The following is a 20,280-nucleotide window of genomic DNA, read 5'->3' as shown; positions in this document are numbered from 1 at the left end:
TAAGGAGATTTAGAAACATTGGTTCTGCAGCAATGATTATTACCAAACTACAGAGCTTAAGCATGTAGGGAAATTATTATATATTTTTTACAGAACAACTCAACTCTCAACTCAGATAATATGTATCTGGAAGCAGAAATAGTAGTAGTATAAACAAAAAGGCTAGATGCGGATGTAGCTAATGGCCCATAGCCTGGAGGGATGGAACGCACATACACGTGTGTGTGTGTGTGTGTGTGTGTGTGTGTGCGTGACAGCCCAGCTAGCCCAGAAGGACCACCTTGGACATAATTTCTTGCTGCGCCACTGGTTAGGCCTATCAGTATACCTGGGGCTGGGGAGGGGCCACTGGTTAGGGCTATCAGTGTACCTGGGGCTGGGGAGGGGCCGGGCTGATGCTCAGCCCAGCGGTCTGCATGACGGACCCAGGCTGGACCATGACGGCGGCGTGCCGCTGATGGTACTCCTCCTCCGGGCTGGAGGTGACGGTGCTGTAGGCCGGAGGACCCGACACACTACTCTGTCTCTGCAGCAGGTGAAGAATGGCCTGGATGTCCGACGTCATCTGAGACTCCAGTCTACGATGAGACATGTGCAGTATACGTGTTAGTTAGTTTCATTTATTGTCCAACAATAACAATTAACTCATTTTTCAAAATTAAAGTTAATTGCACAGGCAGACTCTTCACATACTAGAGCATGTCTGAAATAAATGTCAGAGCTGAAATCGACATGTCAATATGAAATAAATGCTTAAACATGCTATAGGTGTAATGTTAGAGTCCACAGAAGACATTTCAATATGAAATAAATGCTTAAACATGCTATAGGTGTAATGTTAGAGACCACAGAAGACATTTCAATATGAAATACATGCTTAAACATGTAGCTAGGTGTAATGTTAGAGTCCACAGAAGACATTTCAATAAGAAATAAATGCTTAAACATGTAGCTATAGGTGTAATGTTGGAGTCCACAGAAGTGAACATTTCAAGCCTGTTTTCTCAATGCTGTTTCTCTGCAAGACCTTACTCTACAAGCCACATCTCCAAAACTGGTGGGTCAAACTGAACAACCCATATGTCAATTTGAAGCTCTGATTCCCTGCTTTCCCATGACATGAACATACGAAAATTCAAAGAAATCCAATGGCAGTTCCTCAGTCAAATTTGGTCACAAATGTCTTCTGAAACATCTTAAGACGGTAAGAAAGAATAGTTTACACCTTTCCAAAGTATTCACAACATGACCCAATTTACAACACGACGACAAGCATAATTACAGCCACGCCACGCAAGGAAAAGAACCCTGAGGCACTGACAGACACTGACAGCCACTCACAGCCACTGACAGGTTGATGGTGACACCATGACTTGTTGATACTCATTTCAAACACTAGAGGGAGTATGAAACCACAGAAGCTCGGATTGCTGCAGTTTTGACCTGTGTGTGTGTTATTAAAGCTGCCTGAGGGAAATAAACAATTTTGTCCTGTAATGCAAATGTGATTTATTAGAGGCGACATGTACGGTAAATTACAATGTTAATCATATCGCCTCGCATGTCCAATGTAATGGCTTAACCCATTTAGACCTGGAGCCGATTCTTTAAAAAAACAGTTTTCTGAGAAACCAATATTTCTGTGTCAGTGGTGCTCAACCTTTTTCATGTCAAGAACCCCCAGAATTATCTGGGTTAGCGATGAAAAAATACGAGTGCCACGTAGCGAGCTTGTAGATCTGCTATTTTTCAATATAACATAATGCCTAGAACTCCAAAAGGGGTCCCCGCCCTGAATGAAATGAATTCTTTGGTTACATTTTTTTTAGGGGAGATTTGTAATTGGAGTGTGATTCCTTGTCGAGAAAAATAAAGAGTAGGTAGAGAGAGAGAGAGAGAGAGAGAGAGAGAAACTGTACGTGTGCCAAACATGGCTGTAGCACAGAGTTTCTCTCCTCATCCTCCCCCTTTCTGAACTGCCCACAGCCCTCCTATGAGACACAGACTGGTTTCTGAACCGCCCACAGCCCTCCTATGAGACATAGACTGGTTTCTGAACTGCCCACAGCCCTCCTATGAGACACATACTGGTTTCTGAACCGCCCACAGCCCTCCTATGAGACACAGACTGGTTTCTGAACCGCCCACAGCCCTCCTATGAGACACAGACTGGTTTCTGAACTGCCCACAGCCCTCCTGCTTTACCCCCTTTGACAACTTGTAGATTTATGTACTGTTCTTTATGAACTTTTAATCTTTTAAACATATGACCTCTTCCTTCAGGAAAGGATTCCATATAAGCCTTCTGGCTTCTTCTTTTCCTTGCATTGTATTTTTGTTTCTTTGATATGTTAGTCTATTTTTTGTACTTTATGCTAAATAAATAAACCTAAACCTAAACCTATGAGACAGACTGGTTTCTGAACTGCCCACAGCTAGGGTTGGGATTCGTTAGGATTTTAACGGTTCCGAATCCTTCCCGGATCCCTCTTAACGGTTCCGGTTCCTAACGGTTCCCTTAACGGATCCCAATATTATTTTTTCCCCTTTTTTTCTGACATAGATTATGCTTATATTATAACTAACCTAACCAAGTACATAATAAACACAAATTAATTAATTCAATTATTGAAAATGCTCTTTACAATTATGAGGTGGCACTATTATTTTAATTTCACCACCACCATCTAGCCACCACAACAATATCATTGTTGCAATTTGTACTGTATATTGCAATTTGTACTGTATAGTAAATATACAGTACATAGACATTGCAATAATAATATTGTTGTGGTGACAAATGTTGTCTTTAATGTTCAGATTAATTTAATATGAAGGACCCCTTACCCTAATGGAAACAAATAGTGCTTTCTGTTCCTGTGCTTTTTTCTGCAAACTCTTTATAAAGTAATCAATCTATGGAGGTATATGCACCTAAACGCTGGGCTCAACAGTCACGCGATTAATTTAGAGACAAATCAAAAGCATTGATAGTGATATTTAACGTGATTCATATAATATCAGACAGAAGGACGTCGAGTCATTGGCGGTCTAAATTAACACCATTAACAACAGTTGTAGGCTACAACACGCCTAATGAAAAGCTCTGTAGAAGTTTAGTAGTTTTTATTTTCTATTACGTTACTAGCCTGGGGAAAGTGAACGAGCCTTGCATCATCCTCGTCCCCCGCCGGCTGTGGTGGAGCTGCGGGGAGTGCAGGCACGGCTTTCCGCATGGCTCTCAAACGCGATGTGCCTACTGTAGATTGTTCTCGTGAGTTGTGGACTCGTGTAGACATATTGATTTTGAGAACTCGTGGACGTGGTGCAACTGGTAGCCTACAAGTTGCAACAACCTTTGCAGGGAACTATAGCATCGCATTTATTGCACGTTGCGTGCTCAGCCTCAGTCATTTCCCTCTCTGTTAACCACACTATGGAGATCTCTTCGACATACTGTCCCACTCGCTCCGCGGCGGTGAGCGGTCGCTGAATGCACAGAACAGTGGGCGTATCCTCCCCGACCCCACTCTCTCATGTAGGTGGGGTGACGTCACCTCAGGCTCTGCTTGCATGCATGCACAGACACAGCGGAGCTAAATGACGACTGATGAGAACCGTTTGGGGAACCGTTAATACGAAAACGATGGAACCGGCTCCGGATCCGCAATGTCGGAACCGGGTCTGAAATGGACCCGGTTCCGAATCCCAACCCTACCCACAGCCCTCCTATGAGACATAGACTGGTTTCTGAACTGCCCACAGCCCTCCTATGAGACACATACTGGTTTCTGAACTGCCCACAGCCCTCCTATGAGACACAGACTGGTTTCTGAACCGCCCACAGCCCTCCTATGAGACACAGACTGGTTTCTGAACTGCCCACAGCCCTCCTATGAGACACAGACTGGTTTCTGAACCGCCCACAGCCCTCCTATGAGACACAGACTGGTTTCTGAACCGCCCACAGCCCTCCTATGAGACACAGACTGGTTTCTGAACTGCCCACAGCCCTCCTATGAGACACATACTGGTTTCTGAACTGCCCACAGCCCTCCTATGAGACACAGACTGGTTTCTGAACCGCCCACAGCCCTCCTATGAGACACATACTGGTTTCTGAACTGCCCACAGCCCTCCTATGAGACACAGACTGGTTTCTGAACCGCCCACAGCCCTCCTATGAGACACAGACTGGTTTCTGAACTGCCCACAACCCTCATATGAGACACAGAATGAGTAGAAAAAAATTGTGCTATTTTATCTTGAACATTAGTGAGAGCAACTTGACCTTGTAGCCGAGTAATATTTGACCAGCAGTAGTGTTATCTATACTTTGACTCGAGTACTGACTTGACTTACAAACAGTGTAAATGCAAATGACAGCTGGTTTGTATTCGTTTCTGGTGCGCCTGTTTGTCTGTCTCTTAACCCATTCTGAGCAGGAACCCCTTCTGGTGTTTTAAAGCATTATGTTACACTTTAGCCATCGAAAAATAGCAGATCTACAAGCTCATAGTGCGGCACAGAGTGCCACGCTACGAGCTTGTAGGTCTGCTATTCTTTTTTTAACTGTGAATATGTGGGCGCAAATCTTTGAATATATTCTTTCAGAGCGAACGTTTTTAACTCGAATATTTGCTTCTGCATGGGATGGGGGGGGGGGGGGGTGGTCCCTGGAACAACATATTTTCAGATGGGGTCGGCGGCCGATTAGATGTCATTTTTGGAAGTCCTTGACATGAAATTGTTTGAGGACGACGGAGTCAGAAAACTTTAGAAGACATTTTTAGACATTTTGTAGAATCGTCCTCGGGTCTAAATGGATTAAATCAATGCAGCCAATTTGTCTGAATAATGGAGAGGGAGGTCTGGAGAGGCAGAGATAAGACAAGGTGAAGTGGTTAAACTGAAGAGACAGAATATAGAGGGGGGGGGGGGATAAAGACATCCAGCAGTATAAGGAAGGGTCTGACAGCCGAACTGCATTTTAATGAAGTCGTCATTTTTCTTATTCTTTTCTTTCGGTTTTCTGAGCTCAATTGCACCCAAAAAACCTGAACTTTTAACATTCAGTAGATTTTCTGCATGTGGTCTGGGGGTTCTCTGGCTCAAACAAGCGCTCTGAGTCTCCTGTGGACTGTGAGGTAAGGGTCCTTTCTATTAGTAACGCCCGACTCCCAGGATGAAGTATTGTCCAAAAGAAGAAGTTTATTGATATGAGAACGGATCGCATGGCTCCACACTCCACAGCCTGGGAGCACCTGTTAAAAAACATTAATAACTCGCGATCTAAATCATCCCGTCTAATTATGAAAAAAGGTCCTGTGTCTGACGGCCCGCCGCGGCCCAGCCGCTAGTCGCCCTCCCGTTGTTGTCGATGGACTTTGAAGTGGCGTGGCTGTTGTTAGCTGCTGCACGCACATTCACTACAGCATCCACTCCGTCGGTAAAAGTGCTCCGTGTTATCGACTGGGTGCTATAATGTAATGGATTAAATAACCCCGGGCGTTCTAAATGTTTCCCATGTGGTTGCACAGTGGAGGCAGCCAGGGGTGGACCGGTCATATTATCGGTGGGCCTGCATGCAGGCAAAGTGAGTGACAAATAAACCCTCTTCTATCCTCAATCCTTTTGCCAGCATTATTCTTGTGAGAGCAACAAAAGGGTTGTGTAGGGTGACCAGATCCAAACTGGTATTTTGAGGGACAGAAGTATACTAAAAGTCGGGAATTCAAAATGTACTTCAGTAAAAAGTACAAAAGTATTGGTATCAAAATGTACTAAAAGTACCAAAAGGTAGAAAGTACTCATTTATGCAGAATTGAATTATCAAGTTTTCTAAAGTCTAAATGAATAAAAGTGACCTGTTGAGGTGCTCCTGTAACAGGTCCAGCCGCTGCTCCAGCTCCCCGTAGGTGAGGTCGGTGTCACTGTCCTCGTCCCCAGCCACGGTGTCCCGACAGCGGGCCGGGTCCTCTGCAGCCTCCCCTGGTCTGTCACACGGCCACGAGTCTGTGTGGAGGTCTGCACGCACCGCACGCACACACACATGCACACACAGTCAAGAACAATAAAGCACACACACACACACACATCCACTAGCTAAAAACCAGGTGGCGGGCCGACGTCAGAATCCATCTGATGAAGAGCCGACAGGCTCCAAACGTCTCGTCCATGGTGTAGGAAAGGAAAGCTAAATAAACCATTTTTAAAGTAAATGTGTTTATAGTTAACTTAAAAAGGATTTTATTAGAAGATTCTGCCACCAAATCATCACAGTCTGAAACACACTGCAGTGCTGAGGAGGTAGAGACCAGTGGAGAGCTTGTAGATCGGCTATTTTCAATAGATTTTTCTACACATTTTGAACTTGTGAAAATGGGACATTCTGCAATATGAATACTTTTACTTTTAGTACTTTAAGTAAATCTTTATGCCGATACTTGGTGTACTTTTGCTCAAGTACATTTTCAATTCCGTACATTTACTTGTAACGAAGTAGTTCTAAATTGCAGTATTGATACTTTTACTTAAAGGACAACTTTAGTTTTTTTCAACCAAGGTTCATGTTTTAGGTTGTTATTAGAGAAACTAAAAGGTGAGTCTTCATTTTTTTTCATTTGCTGCTTTCTTTCGTTTTTGGGATTTTGGCTGTTTTTGACAGGGGGGCGAGGGCATTCGAACATGGGACAAAATATGTATTTTTTTACAACATTTTATGGTGATTTATTTTTGTATTATTTACTATAGTCCTAATAAACCCCAAGAAATTACATCTGGCCACAGCAGATCACAGGATCTACTGAATGTGAAGGTAGCCTACTGGGGGAAGGCTTATACTGTGTGTATAGGCTCAATATGTCAGTTTGTCACATTCAGTAGATCCTGTGATCTTTTGTGGTCAGATGTAATTTCTTGGGGTTTATTAGGACTATAGTAAATAATTTAAAAAAATGAATCGCCATAATATTTTGTAAAAATATACATATTTAGCCCCATGCTCGAATGCCCCTGCCCCCCTGTCAAAAACTGCTAAAATCCCTAAAACGAAAGAAAGCAGCAAATGAAAGAAAATTAACACTCATCTTTTAGTTTCTCTAATAACAACCTAAAACATGAACCTTGGTTGAAAAAAACTAAAGTTGTCCTTTAAGTAAAACAACTGAGTACTAATTTTCCACCACTGATGATTACACTACGCTACATCGTAACATGATGTCACACAACATGATGATTACACTACGCTACATCGTAACATGATGTCACACAACATGCAGCCAATATAATATGACAACACCACTGGTTTCTATACTCCACAGATCTACAAGCTCACCACTAGTTTCTACCTTCACAGATCTACAAGCTCACCACTAGTTTTCTACCTTCACAGATCTACAAGCTCACCACTAGTTTCTACCTTCACAGATCTACAAGCTCACCACTAGTTTCTACCTTCACAGATCTACAAGCTCACCACTAGTTTCTACCTTCACAGATCTACAAGCTCACCACTAGTTTCTACCTTCACAGATCTACAAGCTCACCACTAGGTTTCTACCTTCACAGATCTACAAGCTCACCACTAGGTTTCTACCTTCACAGATCTACAAGCTCACCACTAGTTTCTACCTTCACAGATCTACAAGCTCACCACTGGTTTCTACCTTCACAGATCTACAAGCTCACCACTAGTTTCTACCTTCACAGATCTACAAGCTCACCACTAGTTTCTACCTTCACAGATCTACAAGCTCACCACTAGGTTTCTATACTCCACAGATCTACAATCTCACCACTGGCTTCCACCTCCTCACTGCAGCGTGTTTCAGACTGTGATGATTTGGTGGCAGAATCCATTAATTCGGCTCAACAGTGTGATGTGATTTGCGCCAAGGACGGCGGTATTGATCCGTAGCACCGGCCGTGTCGTTGGAAATGTCAGCCTCGCCTCCTTGGGAGGGAAGAAGGAAGGAAGGAAGGAAGGAAGGAATGTGTGTGTGTGTGGAGGCTGAGCAGGGTCAGGGAGATCATCATAATTGGGGTTATAGATGTTAAACTAAATGTTCTGCATCTTTCTCCTAACGTTACGGAACACACACCGATCAACCCATTCTGGACGGGAACCCGTTTTGGCGTTTTAACTAAGCATTATGTTATACTTTAGCTATTGGAAAATAGCAGATCTACAAGCTCGTAGATTTGTAGGTCTGCTATTTTTGAAAAATCTAAATGGGTCCCATTTAGACCTGAGACAAAAAGAATGTCTTCTAAAATCATGACAGTTTTCGTAAAAACCTCATGTTTCTATATGTCAGTTGGTGCTCTGGACCCCCAGAATTATCTGTATTTTGTCAGCCTCGCCTCCTTGGGAGGAAGGAAGGAAGGAAGGAAGGAAGGAAGCCGAGAAATAAACAAAGTGATTGACGTGACTGGGGGGGGGGGGGGGGGGGGGATGATGGATTTGAAATGCTTTCCTTTCCGACTGTCGCGATTCAGGAGGAAGCATGACAAAGTGTAACTGCTGGACAGATCAGAGTCACATTTGTATTCACTTTGCATCCCGTATAGACTCAGAAGAAGTACCTCTTAAGTAATTGTTTTACACGTGTTTGAAACTTTCTTTAAATACTTTCATTCATTTTATAGACAAAGGTGCTACGATCGTCATTAAAGATCAAGGTAAGGCCCCGCGCACACTGGATCATGCTCCAAAGCTTAAGTACAGTATTTAGCATCACTGACAAACCAGATGTTCCAGTCTCCGTCACTTTGGTCAGACATACCGACAGAAAACATTTTTGAATAATTAAACTTACTAGCCCTTACCCGTTGTGAGATATTTGCCCCCCCCCCAATAATTCAACCAAATCACCCAAATCACTGAATGCTCCTTTAAAAAAAGGCAAAGTATAGTTTAGGGATAAAGGGTTTAGCGTGGACGGATAAAGAGCCCCGCGGTGTCTCTCTCTCTCACCTCTCTGTCCTCTGTCTCCACCCTGAGTGTCCAGTAGGGCGGCGCCACTCTGCCCCAGGGCCGCCGCCGTGGTGGCAGCAGGGTGGTCCTTCACCGTCGGGTAGACCAGCAGAACGCCCGAACACAGCGGCCGCTGCTCCTCCTCCTCCACCCTCCCCTCCTCCTCCTCCTCCTCCTCCTCGTCCTCCTCGTCGGCCTCCTCCCCGTCCTCCTGCTCCTCCTCTGTGGAGAGCCGGGGGTCCCCCCCCCTCCTCCTCCTCCTCCTCATCCTGGGGGCGGAGGCCGTCTGGGAGCTGGCGGCGTGGAGCTGGCGCTCCCGCTCCCCCCGCCTGCCGCCGCCGTTGTTGTTGTTGCAGAACGTCGTTGTCGTCGTCGTCGTCGTGGACGCTGGCGCTTCCTTGCCGTGCCCGCCTGGAGGAGGACAAACTGTTTACAATGTAGGCTTTTCTCCCATTGAGGCCCGACATCGACATTTAAAAGATGTCTTCTTTGTTTCTATGTCAGTGGTGCGCTCAATGTTTCATGTCGAGGACCTGTATTTGGGCCGCGGGACCCCCACCGTGGTGCGGCACTCGGTGCCGCTTGTAGATCTGCTATTTTTAAATAGCTAAAGCAAACCTTTGTGACCTGAATGTTTATTATCACTGAAGCCGCCATGCTTACAATAAATACATAAAAATCACACCCCGTGTGAAGTGAGGGGCGCTCTTGTAATGGTACACCATGATGAACCCGTTTTGGTGTTTTAACTAAGCATTATGTTATACTTTAGCTATTGGAAAATAGCAGATCTACAAGCTCGTCGATTGTAGGTCTGCTATTTTTGAAAAATCTAAATGGGTCCCATTTAGACCTGAGACAAAAATAATGTCTTCTAAAATCATGACAGTTTTCGGAAAAACCTCATGTTTCTAGATATATGTCAGTTGGTACTCAACTGACATAGTATACTCTGACTGCTCAACTCAAAATGTCAAGGACCCCCAGAATTATCTGTATTTGGCTGCGGACCCCCCATCTGAAAATATGTTGTTCCAGGGACCCCCCCCCCCCCACCACAGAAGCAAAGATTTTAGTTAAAAACGTTCGCTCTGAAAGGATATATATTTAAAGATTTGCGTCACATTGTCACGATTCTTTCAAAAGTAGCAGACCAGTGCCGAGCTACGAGCTTGTAGATCTGCTATTTTTCAACAGCTATAGTACAACATAATGCTTAAAACACCAAAAGGGGTTCAAACCCCCTTCCTGAATGGATGAAATCAAGACCTATAAGGTCGATACGGCGTGCTCTCAGCGTGGCGGCCGGCCCGGCAAGCCTCCTTCATTGATTAGGAAGCAGAAAGAACCCGTGAAGGCCGATGGGCGGGACACAGCTGCACGGCCGCTGTACCGTGAACAGGGTCGTCAATCCAAGGATTGGCACCTGTTCTTGTATGCTTGGAGATTCATCTTTTTATATATTTTTTATCCCACGATTTTGTAACCCATTTTTCACCCCTGTGTCAATCATCTAATGTGATCCTGGGCTCTACACACCCCGATATATGGGGGACAAGGGGAGAGCAACGGACTTGAACTCATGCTTCCGTGTCCAAGTTGCTCCTTTACACCTGACAGGGGGGAGTTTCCCTGGTTGGACGTAGCGCGTGGAAGGAACACGTTATTCCAACCAGTTCCTTTCCCCTCCATCAGTCGCCCCGGCTGGCCAGGGGGAGGCAGTTTAGTGACCAGGATTACTGCATGTTTTTTGTGAGGGTACCTACCCTAGGGGACACGGGGAGAACATGTAAACTCCACACAGAAAGGCCCTTTTTGCCAACCCAGCCTCGGGTATGGGCACTGATGACGCGGAGGAGGAAACACGCCGCCAGCACCCACAGCGTCCCGAGCGGGAATCGAACCCAGGACCTTCTAGCTGATTCATCTTTCCTGAAGTGGGACTCTGAACCCTATACCACACCCGGTCACGGTAATTTCCCCAAATTCAAGGTACCAAAAGTTAACTCTGAACTGTAGGTAAATCTGCCTTTAGCTTCTGTGGCCCAAATAATACATGGAACGACCTACAAAAGACATTAGAATTGACCCCTTTGGTACCGTTGCATTGTTTTAAAACCTTGGTGAGCATACAGACCCCCACAATGTGTAACTGTTTGTTAGATCATTTTGAAATTAGTTTTAGCTTTTATTTGAAATTAGTTTTAGCTTTCTAACCCATTCTGGGCGGGAACCCCTTATGGTGTTTTAAGCATCATGTTATACTTTAGCTGTTGAAAAATAGCAGATCTACAAGCTCGTAGAAAAATCGTAAAAATGCGGCACAAATCTTTGAATATATATTATTTATATGCATTCAAAGATGTTGCTAGAAGCTTTGCCATTGGTCGATTTGCATGGTCGGTAATTTTTTTCGACCGGGGTTTTTTTTGTTGACCAATGACAAAGCTTCTAGGAACATCTTTGAATACAGATTGTATTCAAAGGGGGCTGAACTCCCCCCCCCTCCCCCCAAAAAATATATAATTAAAATGTTGACATAATATTGCTTATAGCAGTTTTAATTATTTTAGCGAAAATGACTTTCCAACATTGGGCCCGGTTGCTAGGCAACGGCTCCGTCAGCCCCAGCACCAGGAATTTTGAACACTGCCCCCATAGACCTCCATTCAAAGTAGGACCTCAAGGACCCCTGGGGGTCCCCGGACCCCACTTTGAGAACCACGTCTGTCCCACCCTGACCTGTGGAGACACCGTAGGACATCCGTCTTCTACACCTGCTGTCCTCCATGTCCGAATCACTGGCTGGTGGCTGGGAGGTCTGGAGAGAGAGACACGCACGCGCACACGCACACACACACACACACACACACACACACACACACACACACACACACACACACACACACACACACACACACACACACACACAGAGATATAATTAACAGTACAACAAACACGGGCCAGCACTGCATCTTTAAATGAGACAGACACGAAAATGCATGAATACATTTAAGTGCAGTTACTGAAGGTTCCTCTCAAAGTCACTATAAAAAGGTCCATAGGTCCCTCTCATGTGAAGCTTATCCCCCCAACCCTCAGGAATTAGCTACTGTACCTCCTTGGCGTTGTAAGAAGGGCCTTTCTCGGCCCCACCCTTCTTCCCACTGTTTATATTGTGTTTAGTTTCCATGATGGCCGCAGCACCAGGAGGGGGTGGAGCGGAGGTGAGGGGGCGTGGTTGACATATGCCCTCACTGGGCTGCGTTCAAGACACTTGCCTTGTGTCTGCCACCTGACTTGTGTCTGAACACAGCTTTGATGGATATGTTTGGTCAAACCATATGGGCTTCCATTGGAAATGCATTGGAGCGGCCATTAAACACTGTCAAGGAAATGTGGAATGCTTGTACATTTAAGGACGTCATAAACCAAGCCATGAGAAGCTGTTTTCTGTGACCTGTGTGGTCTGTGTCTGGAGGGGTCCTCTGATGTCATGTGTACAAGACCCACCCACCCCTGGGGGGGGGGGTAATAATGTATTTAAGCTGAAGCCTGACTGAGATGTGTGGAGTCAGTACGGTGTTCCATTGGAACGCTTCACTGCTGTCTCCGTATTCGAATACATTTATTCCAATACTCTGAAACTCTGAATTGTGTCCGTCTCATTAATGTTGTTTCAACTATGTTATGAGTGCTCACCGACAGATTTCTTTAACAACACAGACACAAGACAGGTGTCTAGAATGTGTGAACGCAGTTCAGTAAGGGCATACAGTATATCAGCCCCGCCCTCTGCCCCACCCCCTCCTGGTGCTGCGGCGGCCATATTGGAAACTAAACAATAGAACCAATTGGAGACCAATTGTACCTCCTTGGTGTTGTATAATTAGCTACTGTACCTCCTTGGCGTTGTAGTCGCGGAGGTCAAAGGTCAGCTCCAGGTTGTTGAAGAAGTGGTCTCCGAACTCGGGGTACATGTCGAGCACCTCCAGCACCTCGTCCCTCTGGATGGTGTGCAGGTCGCAGTAGCTGAGCGCGCGCACGTCCGCGTTGGACTTGCCCGGCTTGCTGTAGACGTGCATCATCTCGCCGAAGATGTCGTTCTTGCCTGAGAGGGGAGACGTCGAAAGGAAAGGAATTTTTGATGCAGCCTCGGGTACCCAGGCTTTTATTTTGATGTAGCCTCGGGTACCCAGGCTTTTATTTTGATGTAGCCTCGGGTACCCCAGGCTTTTATTTTGATGTAGCCTCGGGTACCCCTAGTTTTATTTTGATGTAGCCTCGGTACCCAGGCTTCTATTTTGATGTAGCCTCGGTACCCAGGCTTTTATTTTAATGTGGCCTCGGTACCCAGGCTTCTATTTTGATGTAGCCTCGGGTACCCGGGCTTTTATTTTGATGTAGACCTCGGTACCCAGGCTTCTATTTTGATGTAGCCTCGGTACCCAGGCTTTTATTTTAATGTGGCCTCGGTACCCAGGCTTTTATTTTGAAGTAGCCTCGGTACCCAGGCTTTTATTTTGATGTAGCCTCGGTACTAAAATAGAAATGTGCTGGCAAAAACAACACTGGCTCCAGAAATACAAATCGTGTCAAACTGCGGGTTGTTCAAATTGATCCATTTGCTAATTACTGTTTTGGAGAGTCACATACATTTGTAACCGTTGTTAGTGGTTCCTCTCAGCTAGACGTCCACAATGCAACATAAATCTACAGTTGAGGGGAAACAACCCAATTAAATCTTACTTTATCCCATTTAGACCTTTAGAGGCCAATAAAAATTATAATAATATTCTTATATCTTAATCTTTACAGTTTTCTGAAAAACCTATGTTTCTATGTCAGTGGTACTCAACCTTTTTCATGGCAAGGACCCCCAGAATTATCTGTATTTGGCTGCGGACCCCCATCTGAAAATATGTTCAGATAATGAGTTCAAAACGTTTGCTCTGAAAGAATATAATTATATTCAAAGATTTGAGTCAAATTTTCACGATGTCGTAAAACAAATAGCTAAAGTATAACATGATGCTTTAACGGTTAAAGCATCATGTTATACTTTAGCTATTTGTTTAACACCAAAATGGGTTCCCGTTCAGAATGGGTTAAAGTTTAACCCATTCTGAACGGGAACCCATTTTGGTGTTAGCATCATGTTATGCTTTAGCTATTGAAAAACAGCAGATCTACAAGGGGTTCCCGTTCAGAATGGGTTAATGAAAACACTCCGCGGACATCCACTGTTTCGGGGATTCCAACTGGGTTGATTTAGGGAGCAAATATTAAGTCATATTTAGTCATAGTCTTTTTTTGTAATAGTTTTCATTCAGTTTAGTCAAATTTTAGTCACCTGGAATGTTTTATTGTCAGTCTAGTCTTAGTTTAATGTATTTTGGCGGGCCTTGATGCCGTCGTAATGGCTTAAAATAGCCAATCTACAAGCTCACAACGCATCATGCTGCGACGCGTTGTGAGCTTATAGATCGGCTATTTTCAGCATGCAGAGTGTAAAATAACTTATACTGGATATCTTGTCCACTAGTCCCTTCCTAACATTTTAGTCGAGTCTTTATTGGTCGACAAAATTGACGATATATTTAGTCTTATAGTAATCATAGCTTAGCCTTCATGTAGTTTCCTTGTACCTTCCAAAAACGAACATTTTCCGTCATATAGACAAAATCAACCAATGCAGGGCAAAATGTGAACCTCTTTGTCTCCCTGCGTATACACAGGTCTATGTGTCTCCCTGCATACATATTCAGGTCTATTTGTCAAGCCGTGGCAGGCGATATTTGCTGAGTCGCTCTGAAAGCTACCGTTCGCAACCCTGCGGTGCTTCTTCAGTCATCGTGACCTCGTCGTGTCGACAGGTGTCCCTGGACCGCATCGACCGCGTGACAAATGAAGGTCTCGTTAACTCATTCTGGACGGGACAGGAACCCCTTTTGGTGTTTTTTAAGCATCATGTTATACTTCAGATCTACAAGCTCGTAGCGCGGCACAGGTCTGCTATTTTTGAAAAGTCGTGAAAATGTGGCGCAAATCTTTGATATATATATTCTTTCAGAGCGAACTGGAACAACAATGTTTTCAGATGGGGGTCGAAGGCCAATAGAGCTAGGGTATGTGCGTGACATCATCAAACCAGGACGTTATGCAGGAACGCTTACTGAGTGGCAAAAAACTACTTTCTGGCCTTGACAGCCCATACATCCACACAGAAAAGTCATATCTGATTGCATTAACCAACATTAAACAATGTTAAACTCACTTTGCCTGTTGCTTTGCCACTCGATGTGCCATTCACTTTAAAAATCCCATAATATCCTTAAGCCACAATAGCTATAGAAGGGGGAGTTGGGGATTTCCACCCCAACAATATTCTACGTCTTGCTATCAGCGAGGCAAATGCTACCATATTAGACTGTTTCTGGGTTAGAAGTTCAAAATCTGATGGTACCCCAAAAATAGCGATCTGGGGTGACGGGCCGGCTGCCATTCACTTTAAGCATGTGCATATACCCTCTATTACATATAATTTTGGGGGTCGTTGACATGAAAATGTTTGAGAATGACATAGCTTTTTCAAACAGACATGTTTAGAATCTGATCTCAGGTCAAAATGGGATAATAATGTCATTCACTCACTCACTCACTCACCCATCCATTCATGCACGCACGCACATTCACACACACACACACACACACACACACACACACACACACACACACACACACACACACACACACACACACACACACACACACACACACACACACACACACACACACACACGTTCACGCACGCATGCCCCCACCCCCCTACACCCACCCAGAATGGCCAAGACGACGTCGTCCCGGAGGATCTCGATGGAGCCCCGTGAGAGGAAGTAGAGGGCGGTCAGCACGTCCCCCGAGTGGACCAGCGTGTCTCCGGGGGGGGCGTGGGTGGTCTTGAAGCGCATGGCCAGCGCGCGCAGGCAGCCCTGCATGGGGGGAGAAAATTATTAGATTTTAGTTTTATAGTGACTTAAGTCTCTTTTTTTCACATTTTAGTCACCTGGAATGTTTTAGTGCTAGTCCAGTTTTAGTCGACTTAACCCATTTTGGGTTGGCATTATGTTATGCTTTAGCTATTGAAAAATAGCAGATCTACAAGCTATGAGCTTTTAGAGCTGAAAAATCGAAGAACGACTGACATAGAAACATAGCTTTTTCAGAAAACTGTCAGGATTTAGAAGAAAGTTTTAGAATCTGATCTCAGGTCAAAATGGGTTAATAGCATGATATTTTAGTCGACTAAATCTACAGTTGTATAAAATGTATTTTGGCGGGCCCTTGATGCCGTCGTAATGGCTGATTCTCAGCATGCAACCAAATGTAAAATGACTTGTTACATACTAGCTACTGGATCTCTTGTCCACTAGTCCCTTCCGACCATTTTAGTTTTTATTTGTTGAAGAAATTGTCAGGATATTTAGCCTTGGTTTTGGACCTCGTAGCTCAGTTTTCATTTCGTTTTCATTTAGTTTTCGTCAGTGGTATAGTTTTAGTCGAGGAAATCAACAGTACCTTGGTGGTGGCGCTCTAGCACCCCCTGGTGTCTATCTGTGCACGCCACTGAAGTCTACAGTACCTTGGTGGCCCCTCGGAAGGCGGCGCAGTCCTCCAGAAGGCTCTTGTTGAGGTGCAGGCAGATGTCCGCCTGGAGGCACTCGGGGAAACCCTTCAGGACCTGCAGGGGGCGACAGAGAGAGGCGAGCCACACACACACACACACGAAACATGAAACCATCGGTTACGCTCAAACTGGGAAGTGACGCGCGTCGCGGTCAAAGTACAGAGCGACATTCCAAACACTATACAGGTTGTGCTCATATAGCCACGCCCCACATCCTGTGCGGCCCCGGAGCCATAGTTATACAGAGTTACGACAACTCCGTTCACTCCATGGAGGCCTCAGTCCAATGGAGGCTCTTCTTACTTATATTGGCGAAGAGCAGAGCGAAGAGTGACAAAGTCCTGGACGGGAAGTATAGGCAGAAATGCACTGGACTCAGGGCAACCCAGCCCAGCTTTAATGATCTTAAAATCCCTTTATTTTAGATCATGTTTTAGTAACAAACATTACAGAGACTTTAGTTGTCACTGTACAATACTTTAAAGCGGTTGTCATGTTGCACACGTTGCCTAAAATCGCTGATATTTGCGCCGCCCCTCGTTGAAAACAATGTATTTCCAACCTCCAGCTCGTCCCTCTCCATCCAGGCTGCATGAACAGCGCTCGGTGTTCTGACCCCTCAATGTCGCAACTCTGTCTTACTCTATGGCTCTGCAGTGGTAGAGAATAGTAAATCGTGTTCTCGGCGAGAGCGTTTTCCCCCCCCCCGACTGCCACTCAAAAGCGGCTACTGGGCCAATCACAGCGCGTCCTCGCACAAGTGGTATAGAGTTTGGAAGGAGGCGTCAAAGGAGGTATTGGTGGACGTGATGAAACCTACACTGTAGAATCTGAGTCAATCAGTGTTTTATTAGCTTACTCGATCTGAACATTATTCACCACATGAACCCACTTACTGGATACTTAGTTGACCCTCCCTCCGTGCCATTTTAAATGGTACAATGGAAAATGGTGCATTTATATAGTGCCTTTATCCAAGGCGCTTTACATAGATTGTGCATTACATTCACACATTCATGCACCGATGGCGGCGGAAACCAAACAAGGCACCAACCAGCACATCAGGAGCTATCAGGGGTTCAGTGTCTTGCTCAAGGAACAAGGACACTAACTCTGGGGGAGCCCGGGTTCGAACTGGGAACCTTGCGGTTACCATCCGGCCACTCTACCCCTGAAGATTTTGCCAAATGTGTGCCCCCAGAATAGGTACTATACGGCCTGGGGGATTCATGTGGTTAAAATACACGTTATAAAGACATGCATTCTAAATATACGTTATGTAATTATATGAAACGGGATTGTACAGTGTAAGAATGCAATATGGTTGAGGTTTGTTCATATTAATGTTAATGAAAATAATAAAGCGAAAGCAGCAGCTCCACCGACCAGAGCAATGTATTTTAAAGTTAAAATAAAATGACAAAAAGCTTGAGTCAACCTGACCACATGTTGAGTCAACCTGACCACATGTTCTGGCGACTTGCACACTATCATTGCCAGCTGTGTTGTTTTCCTTCTCCTCAAAACGGAAATGGTTGCAGTCGACATAAGACCGATCAATGTCCATAGATTGATACTAGTCATTGGATCTGGACGGGGGGTTTTGTCACGTTCTGACAGGAGACAACAAGACAGGACACGTTTTATAAAACACAAAATTAATGAAAGACACTCAAAGAAACTCCAAACACAAAAGTGTTCCGTTTTCTTTTAGTTTCATCAGTTTCTTTACCAACGTTCCTGAGAGCTGGTGACAGAGCCTTGGTGAAACCTTCTCCTATAGGCCTACTGAATGTTAAAGGCAGATGTCAAAAGAAATACAATTAAATTATATTATGTTATATTATATAACTTCTTACATAGTAGTTATATATATTTTTTTAAACATATAGAAACAATTCCTTTTTTATAGAGGGAATTCCAATCCATGGATTCCAATGGCTTACTTCCTTCCTGGACTGCAATTCCCATAATGCTTTGGTCCACTGCTCCTCCTTGTGGATAGGGGGAGGGGCTGTCTTACTGAGTCCAGGAAGTAAGTGAGCCCAGTGGCCATGACATCATGGAGCCCATGGACACTCTGAAATACTGAAATATCTAAAAACACATATTATTACCCACATAAAAACCCAGGAAAGTGTTTGTCTCCCAAACATCATTTAAAGAAGATCTGGTTGCAAAAGGGGAGAAGTGACCCTTTAACCCTGTAAAACCCGGATTAATTTCAAATTGTATGCACATTTATAAAAATTATAAAAATAATAATAATGAATTCATAATTTACATTTGGGGGATATCTTTCACAATAATCAATAAAACATTTTCTAGACATTCTAATGATCACAAAAAAACATATATTATTTAGTTATTTTACTTACTTTAATCAGGTTTAAAGGTCAAAGGTCATAGGTTAAAAATTGTTCAGAATTGCTCCAGAGATTTTTAATATGTGTAAATGTCAGCCTCTGTGGGGGGCATTTTTAATTAAAAAAAAAGATCTGCCTAACGATGATGTCACTGGTGGACGGCTTCAGATGAGACACAAAACAATGGTGGTATTTTATCATGAGCATTAGTGAGGACCAATTATATGAAGATAGGTTGAAAAGTGGTGAAGTGATTTGACATACTGTACTGTACTGTACTGTACTGTACTGTACTGTACTGTACTGTACTGTACTGTACTGTACTGTGTTTGATCAACACATTACCCACATCAAAACACATGGAGGAACGTGTTTCTTGTCAAACATACAAGATCTGGTTTGCGAAACGGGGTGAAGTGGCCCTTTAAAGGAGAAGTCCTAGCTTGAGGCCTTGGACCAGAGCTAGAGCCGATCCAAATACAGAACATACAGACTAGATTCAGAAGATGTTTTGGAAAGGAGAGATTGAACAGCATTATTTGGCAAATGTATAGCCGCCATCGCCAAGCATGATGCCCACAGAGGGAGCCTGGCAGTGCCAGCGTAGCCAGCCTCCCGCGGCCCACGGAGGCCTGGCAGTGCCAGCGTAGCTCATGCCCACAACTCTCTGGTAGGCACGATTCACTCTCTCTTTGTCATCAACCACGGTGAACAATAACATATCCTGGCATTTGAGTTTGGGATATTCAGAGTTCATGCAAAACAAAGTGAGGGGTGTGGGCGTGCCTCATGCCAAGCCTATCTGGTGCTCAGAAGGACAGACGGTGGTACTAATTTAGTTGGAACTGTAGCCGGCATGCACTGCACAGAAACTGTGAATCTAGCTACAGCGTGGCCAAAGAGTATACTTGTTTTAGAATACAGTATCTGTGTGTGTAGTAAAAGCTCAGTGGTGGAAAGGAACTATAAATATATTTACTTAAACCCCATTTCGACCTGAGAACAGATTCTACAAAATGTATTTTGTGTTTGCCCGTTTGCTGTGAAAAGAATATAGATTTGGACCAAATTTTCACAAATTTTAGCTAAAGTATATCATAACCTGCTTGCCGAAAAGTTGGTTTATTAAAGTTTCTAGCATCGTGACTACGAGCTGTGCGGCCTCTTTTCTTAAGTCAATAGCTACAGTGTAACATAATGCTTTGCATATAACACCAAAAGGGATTCTGTCCTGAAAATGGGTTAAGTAG

At 44.3% G+C, this 20,280-nt stretch overlaps 1 protein-coding gene across 1 annotated transcript in view; it reads right to left on the bottom strand.

Annotated features, from left to right (window-relative positions):
- Window positions 1–361: 361 nt before the first annotated feature.
- Window positions 362–20,280, bottom strand: part of LOC308311832 (potassium channel, voltage gated eag related subfamily H, member 7) — a gene marked incomplete at both ends in the record, with an annotated part of 128,046 nt that continues 108,127 nt past the window's right edge. Inside the window, 8 exons of the mRNA XM_080758608.1 lie at window positions 362–578; window positions 5,868–6,027; window positions 8,978–9,065; window positions 9,174–9,388; window positions 11,720–11,798; window positions 12,880–13,088; window positions 15,816–15,969; window positions 16,620–16,718. Of these exons, the coding sequence (XP_080614734.1) occupies window positions 362–578; window positions 5,868–6,027; window positions 8,978–9,065; window positions 9,174–9,388; window positions 11,720–11,798; window positions 12,880–13,088; window positions 15,816–15,969; window positions 16,620–16,718 (1,221 nt within the window). The remainder of the gene's footprint in view (window positions 579–5,867; window positions 6,028–8,977; window positions 9,066–9,173; window positions 9,389–11,719; window positions 11,799–12,879; window positions 13,089–15,815; window positions 15,970–16,619; window positions 16,719–20,280) is intronic.

Source organism: Protomyctophum bolini (assembly GCF_963924005.1).
Source record: "Protomyctophum bolini genome assembly, chromosome: 24".
Lineage (NCBI taxonomy): Eukaryota > Metazoa > Chordata > Actinopteri > Myctophiformes > Myctophidae > Protomyctophum > Protomyctophum bolini.
The sequence above is the reverse complement of the archived record's forward strand: the minus strand, read 5'-3'. Positions and strand labels throughout refer to the sequence as shown.